Source organism: Choloepus didactylus, chromosome X (genome assembly GCF_015220235.1).
Source record: "Choloepus didactylus isolate mChoDid1 chromosome X, mChoDid1.pri, whole genome shotgun sequence".
In the NCBI taxonomy this organism is placed as follows: domain Eukaryota; kingdom Metazoa; phylum Chordata; class Mammalia; order Pilosa; family Megalonychidae; genus Choloepus; species Choloepus didactylus.
In genome coordinates this window covers 73,597,136-73,604,269 of record NC_051334.1, presented here as the reverse complement: position 1 = coordinate 73,604,269, position 7,134 = coordinate 73,597,136, and the positions used below count along the sequence as shown (strand labels likewise).

General features: G+C 42.3%; 1 protein-coding gene across 1 annotated transcript; it reads right to left on the bottom strand.

Moving 5' to 3' along the window:
- Positions 1–5,916: 5,916 nt before the first annotated feature.
- Positions 5,917–6,887, bottom strand: LOC119523432 (protein CLN8-like). Its single transcript, XM_037822203.1, has one exon. It carries the CDS (start codon positions 6,882–6,884, stop codon positions 6,018–6,020), a length of 867 nt encoding a protein of 288 aa, XP_037678131.1. The 5' UTR covers positions 6,885–6,887; the 3' UTR covers positions 5,917–6,017.
- Positions 6,888–7,134: the final 247 nt, after the last annotated feature.

Below are 7,134 nucleotides of genomic sequence, written 5' to 3'. Positions count from 1 at the left end.
CCGCATTTTGAAAGGAAAGGAAAACAGACAATAGATTGAAGTCACAGAAAGAAACAGAGATTGCCAGTGAGGGTAATGGCATGTGTAAATATAAATGCTAGTACTCTTGTATTTTTGGTTTGCAACTCCACTTTTTACTTCCTATAGGATCTACAGGGAAAATGCATAAAATGTGATGATAAATCAGTGGTTTTGGATTCATAATGTATATGCATGTAATTTGTGATAAGAACTACATAAAGGTAGGGGGGACAGAGGGGAATAGGAACATGGTTTGTGTATACTATTGAAGTTAAAATTCTGTCAAAGTAAAGGAGACTGTTATAGATTTAGAATGCTAATTTAAGCCTGTGGTAACCACAAAGAAAATATTGGAGAATACGCAAGCTCATGGAGACACAAAGTAGAGTATAGATTGCCAGGGGTGTGGTGCAGGAGTATGGGGAATAAATGCATAATGGGTGTGCAGGTTTTCTGTTTGGGGAGATGGAAAAGTAATGGATGATGAGGAGGGTACTGCAACATTGTTCATGTGTTTAATCCCACTGAATGGTATGCTTGGGAGTGGTTGCTTGATGAGACAGTTTACGTTGTATATATGTTTCCACAATAAAAAAAGAAAGAGCAACTAAAGAGACAGTGACAATTAAATGCAATACATGATCCTGGGTGGGATCTAACAAAGGAGGACAAAAGGCTCAAAAATTATATTCTTGGTACATAGAAAAAAAATTGGAATATAGACTGTAAACTTTATGTCATTGTTAAATTTGTAGAACCTGATAAGTGCACTTAAAGTGGATACATAAGTGAGTAACCTTGTTGTTATGAAATGTACCTGGCAGTAATGTGTTCAAGGAGTATGATGTATACAACCTACATTAAAGTGTTCAAAAAATGGATTGACAGACAGATTGATAGATAGTTGTTTGGGTATGATTTATTTCCCCAACATACCCTAGATAGTCACTTGACATGCCACCTCTTTCTCCTCTTCCTCTTTTCTTCTTCCTGGGCTAGCTGGGGTTTTCAAGCTGCTCCTTGGGGCTGCTTAGTCACACAGAGGGTGAGATGTATTGGAGAATATGTACCCAGAATTTGAAGGGGAGAAGAGTGAGAGGGTAGAGAGGCAGGCCTGGCTCCAGTGGGGCCAAACACAGGAGTGGAGGGGCCTAAAATACTCAGAGTAGACAAGGTCCACAATTTGGAGAGCTTAAATGTCCCTTACAGATCACACATCTACCACTGTTCACTTTCAGATGGGTAAGTGGAGGAGGTCTAGAAAGGGCTCAAGGTCACAAAGGGAGCCAGAGGCAGGAGAAGGACAGACCGTTTTCCATTTCTGTTGCCCTAGTATCCAGCCCAGAGCCTGGCCCGGAGGAGGAAATCAAGTAAACACCAGTGGAACAAATGAGGGAGGTCAGGTCTCCTGGTGCCTAAAACAAGATGGACTGGCAAGGTGGGGCTGAGAACTTGATTGGTCACTCTCTACTTCCAAGAATGGAAAAGTGTAACATAAACACCGGGGAATATGGAACAGGAAGAAGAGTAATAGGCTAGCAGAGAAACCCTAAACAGCCAGCACTCATGATATTTCCCAATTACAATTCAACCGTTTCAGCTTGCTAAAGCTGCTAGAATGCAGTATACCAGAAATGCATTGGCTTTTACAACGGAGGTTTATTAGTTCACAAATTTATAGTTTTAAGGCCATGAAAATGCCCCAGTTAAGGCATCAACAGGATGATACCTTCTCTTAAGAAAGGCTGATGGCATCTGGGGTTCCTCTGTCACATGGGAAGGCACGTGGCCAGAGTCTGCTAGTCCTCTCTCAGGTTTAGCTTCTGGTTTCTGCGACTTTTTCCAAAATGTCTCTGGGCTTCTGTCTTAGCAACTCTGAGCTCTCTCCAAAATGTCTCTACCTTTTATCCTCTCATAAAGGACTCTAGCAAGAGGGTTAAGACCCACCCTGAATGGACTGGGTCACATCTCCATGGAAATAACCTAATCAAAAGGCCCCACCCACAATAGGTCTGACCCCACAAGATTGGATTAAAAAAACATAGGATTTTCTGGGGTACATAATAGATTCAATCCAGCACACCAGCCAACAAGCAAACGCTTGACTGCCTCAGAATAAGCAATAACAAAGGAAAGACAGCCATGAAAAGCAGGTCAACCCATTTCATTCACAAACACTTAAGGCTGACCTGATTCTCACCCTCAAGAAACTCAGTCTAGTGTGGGAGGTAGATGTAAAAAAAGACACCTGTGTGGGGTGCTATAGTGTGCATAGAAAAGAAGCACCTACCAGCCTGGTGAGATAAGAGAAGGCTTTATGGAAGAGAGGATGTTGTAGTAAGGGGAAATGGACAAGTTGAAAATGAAACGGCAGTGCAGTCCAAGAAAGGCTGCAACTTGTGCACCCACCCAGAAGGAAAGGGGGTCTGGGATAAGCTGGAAAGCTTAGATGCTTTGAAGGAGAAAACAGAAGAACAAAGAAAGGAGAAAAGTGAAATGAAAAGATCAAGTAGACAGGAGAGCTCAGAAAGAGGGGTGGATGTGTGGGCAGCTGCAAGAAAGTAGCAGTCCCAGGATTCTTATTCCTGGATTGGAAGGTTCACCCTTTGCCATACTTCATTTCCCTTCTGATCTGCTCCCTTCTGTCATATGTTTATTTGGTTAGGTATTACAATTTCACTTCAATTAAAAACATTTAGGGAGAACCTGTTTAATGCCAGTCACCAGGCTGGGTGCTATAAAGGTATATACTTGGTCCCTTCATTTTCCAAATTTTTATTGAGGTCCTACTATAAGCCTGATATTGTGTCTGTGTTGGGATATGCCAGTGTGCGTGTGTGTGAGTGTATGTGTGTGGAAAGAATGAAAGAAGTGCATAAATCATGAACATAATTATTGGGCCCATCAGAGAGTTACAAATAAAGGGCTATGAAGATTCAAAGGAGAGGGAGGAGAGGGCTAGTAGCGCTGTGACTCTAGACAAAGCACTTCACCTCTCTGAGTCTCAGTTTCTTCACTGGGAAAAAGGGGCTAATCATAGTTATTTGGTATGAGGATCAGAGATAATGTCTGAAAAGCTCCTAGCACAGTGTCTGGCACCAGGGAGGTGTTCAACTGTATTGGTATTGAGCTGTGGGGAGGTGGTTATTTGCAATGGGCTTCAACAGGTAGAGGAGTGGGGAACATGGCATTTCCTGGCGGGGGTCCCACTATATACAAAAGTCTGGAGGTTTGTTTGGCATGGGGAATAGTTTAGTGTAACTGGAGCCCCAGGTTTTTGGAAGGGAGTAGAAGGGAGTAGAAGGAGAAAAGAACAGAAAGTGGAATGTTTTCATTACAAATCTCTTTATGCTTCTTGGAGGTCAGTGGGTATAGAGTCTAGCCATGAGTGGCAGTTTGAGGAGGGGCTTGTGGAGGTGGATGGGAGGGCAAAAAGCAGGGGAGGGAGGTGTATTTCAAAATCTCCTGGAAGCATTAGTTAGGGGATTCCTTCTTAGGGCAGGCAAGGTCCTGGGGAATAGCAGCATCCATTGCCTTGGTCCAGGCCAGGGTGACCAACCCTCCCTGTTGCCCAGGACTGAGGGAGTTTTCCAGGATACAGGACTCTTAGTGCCAAAACTGAGCTGGTCTTGGGAAAACCAGGACAATTAGTCCTCCTAGCTCAGGCCCTTGTTGTTATCTCCCGGACTTCTAGAGGGTTGGTCTACCCAAAACACAGCTCTGCCCTGTTTTGAACTCTCTAAAAACTATTTTGAACTCCCTTGCCTCTGGGATCAAGTTCAAACCCCAGAGCCTGGCATTCTATACTGGCTTCTGCTCCCTTGAAAGTCTCATTTCCCACCACTTTCACACCACACCAGAGACAGCCTGTTTCCCCAAACAGGAAGTCCCCTTTCCTACTCTGGACCTTTGCCCACGCTGGTCTCTTATCAGTCTAACTCCTACCCATCCTTCAAGATTCAGTGAAAATGTCATTCCCTGAGTCTCTCTACCTTGCTCTTTTCCCTGGGTTCACAAGGTACATTAAACATACTTTTTGGAGAGCAACATATCATGGAGTTACAGTTCGGGAGTGAAGACCTCACCTCAACACCCAGCTTCTACTGCAATGCTTGGTGCCAATAAACTTTCAGTACATATGCTTTGAATGGTCAATATAGTCACATGATTCAAAATTCAAAAGGAACAATAGGGTATTCAGTGAAAAATCTCCTTCCCATTCCTGGCCTCTAACTACCCAACACCCCTCCTGAGAGGCAACCTCTGTTACCAGTTTTTTGTGTATCCCTCCAGGGACTTTTTAAGCACACACAAGCAAATGCTGTAATTTGCTTTGTTAAGTGAATAAAGGAAGAAATAGTAAAAACCTGGAAACAATTCAAATGTTTAAAATGTTGGGCTGGCTAAGTAAACTATTATTTATCAGCATTATCGACTAAAATCTGCAGTCATTATTGTAAGTCATTAAAACCAATATGAGGCAGTCTCTGTAGTGGATTATATGCAAAGCTTTAAAATCAGAATATCAAGCAGACCTCTACATTGAATACACTCCATAAAAACGTGGTCTCTTCAGTGATATAATGAAAGGAGGTCTAAGAGATTTTTTTTTTTTTTTGCTATAAACAGTAAGGTATATTTATTCTGAGAGACAGGAACTGCCTTCCATTTGGGTCCTGTAAACATCAGTTACATTATTCTTCTCCGCAGTTAGAAAACACCAGCTGTCGCTGCTTCCACAAGAAAGGACACAACTGCACAGAGAGTAAACCTTCCGGGAGCTACAGGGATTTTGGCTGAACAGTCTTAATAGGGACATGATTTGCTGGATATTTTAAATATTTAAATCACTTCCTCAATTAAGATAACTAGGTATTACATATCTTGACCTAAATATAGTCAATAATTTATAAAGTTTAAAGTGCAACTAAGAAGCAGTCAACAAAACAATGACCCAACCCCAGCACTCTTGAACCCCTCTCTAGGGAGTGTGGCAGGAAGCCTTCTAGTGATCTCGGGCTGCAACTGACGATAATCTCTAAAGGTGTCCAGGTCTAGTCCATATCATGTAGGGCAAAAGTGATCAACATCTTGACATCTACAGAGAAACACCCAAGAACTAGGGGCCCTGTTTGGACACCTCTAGGCAACTTGGTCAACTTAAAAAGGCTCTAAAATCTAGACATGTCTGATTACTAAAAATCCTGCCTTTAGTCAAATGAGCAATCCAACACGAATAAAAATCCTCATTTTAAATAGGCTTCTTGATTAAAAAAAAATTCCTAAAATATTTCACCTAAATTACTATCCCACCCCCCTCCACCCCCATTCACATCGGGGTGGGTGGATTTCAAGATAGTTGCTTTTTCCCTACGAGGGTCACTAAGCCTTGACAATGTCTTTATACCACTTGGCCACTAGAGGACACTGTTGCATTATGTAGTTTTAAACCTCCACAACACTGGAAAATTTTAATTAGGGTAACCAATACTACTTTGTAGCTTAGGCCAATTCTTTCCAACTAAAAAGAATAAGACTTTTTAATAATAAACCCAAAATGTGAATATGTGACCAGAAAGAATCAATGCTGACTCAACCACATTTACCATGTGGGCATTTCTAATATGAAGTCATTTCAAGTATTCAGACAAGCCATGCTCGCTCCTTCTCAACAGCTTGCAATGCCTTGATCCTGAGATTTCCTTTTCTTAAAGGAGTTCAAGTGGTCCAACACGGTTAAACTTACAGGAATAAACCCAAACAGTCAAATTATGATGGTAAAAATCTGCTCCTAAAGGCAAACCAAGGTTTACTCCGTGGCTACTTCAAAATTAATACTAATGAAATACAAAGTTAGTATTTCACTAAGAAACAAGAACAAACAAAAACATTCACTTTTTTTTTCCCATAAAATTCATTGTTCAAGGAACGTCATATAATCACAAGCACTACTCTCCAGGTTGGTATTATTAGGAGTCATTTGGTTCCTGAAACAGCTACTGCTTCTTCTTCTGGAGTACCTGCCCATTGGCCCTTTCAGGTTGACTGCTTTTTGTTTCTGGTTGTATAAAATTCCAATCCACTGGATTGAGAAGTTGCTGAGTCTTCTTATGAGTCCAATATGGATTAATTATTAGTGTGAGCAGGGCCAGTCCAAAAAGGAAGAGTGCAAAATGAGGCAGGTACAGACTGTTGATCAAACCATCCCAGTGCCAATAACACACCCACCACATGTGGTAGGTTAGGATCATGCGGCAATGAAACATGTGAATCATGAGCCACTGATTTAGCTTCCAAAACAGAGAATCTGACCAGCCAGCCTTTAAGAGCATCCAGGAAATGCAGGTAAAGGGAGTGCTCATCTCCAAAAGCAATGTGGTCATGGCTAGATAGTGGCCAGCTCTGAGACTGATCACTGAACCAAGAAATCCCAGAAAGGCAAAGAGATGGTGGACAACTAAAAACAAATCAAATGTCTGGAAAAACAAGTTGGACAGGTGAACTGCAACATTTTCAAAGAAAAAGAATCCAGTTGCCGTTGCAATGTTGAACCAACACCAGTTCTGCTGGTTAAGGGCTTTATCAGCTTGAAGAACGGGGTCCACCAGCAAAGCCCACAGACCTGCCACTGTACTCTGAACACCAAACACAGCCCGGGTGGCTGCAAGATTCCAGAAGACCTTTTCTTTGGCCATCAAAGAACGGTAAGTGGCGTTCAGGGAAGAAGACAGCTGGTGGCAGACAACAAAAACACCCAGGTAAAAGAAAAAACCAGCTATCACTAGTGTTAAGCGAATTTTCCATGAAGCATAGTCCAAATCAAAAATGCTCTGCGATGTTGCTCCATCACTTTCAAGATTCATTGTCCTAAAGTTTATATCAAAGGAGACTCGGGATGAACACAGGGTGTGTGGGCCCTATACTACGTCCTCTCCAAGAAAACAAAGTCAATGCAATTGTTTTGATGATCTTCACGTATTTATCTTCAATCTGGGCTCCGTGTGCCTCCTCGCTTCCTGGCGTGCATCACCCCACCCCTCCAGCCTCCCCGGGCCCCACACCGCCACTGAGCTTTCTTTTATGTGAAGTTGTTTGACTATGAAAAGCAAAAGG

What these genes read in the sequence shown, in the direction of transcription:
- LOC119523432 (XM_037822203.1), bottom strand. Translation starts at nt 6,884, where the DNA reads ATGAATCTTGAAAGTGATGGAGCAACATCGCAGAGCATTTTTGATTTG.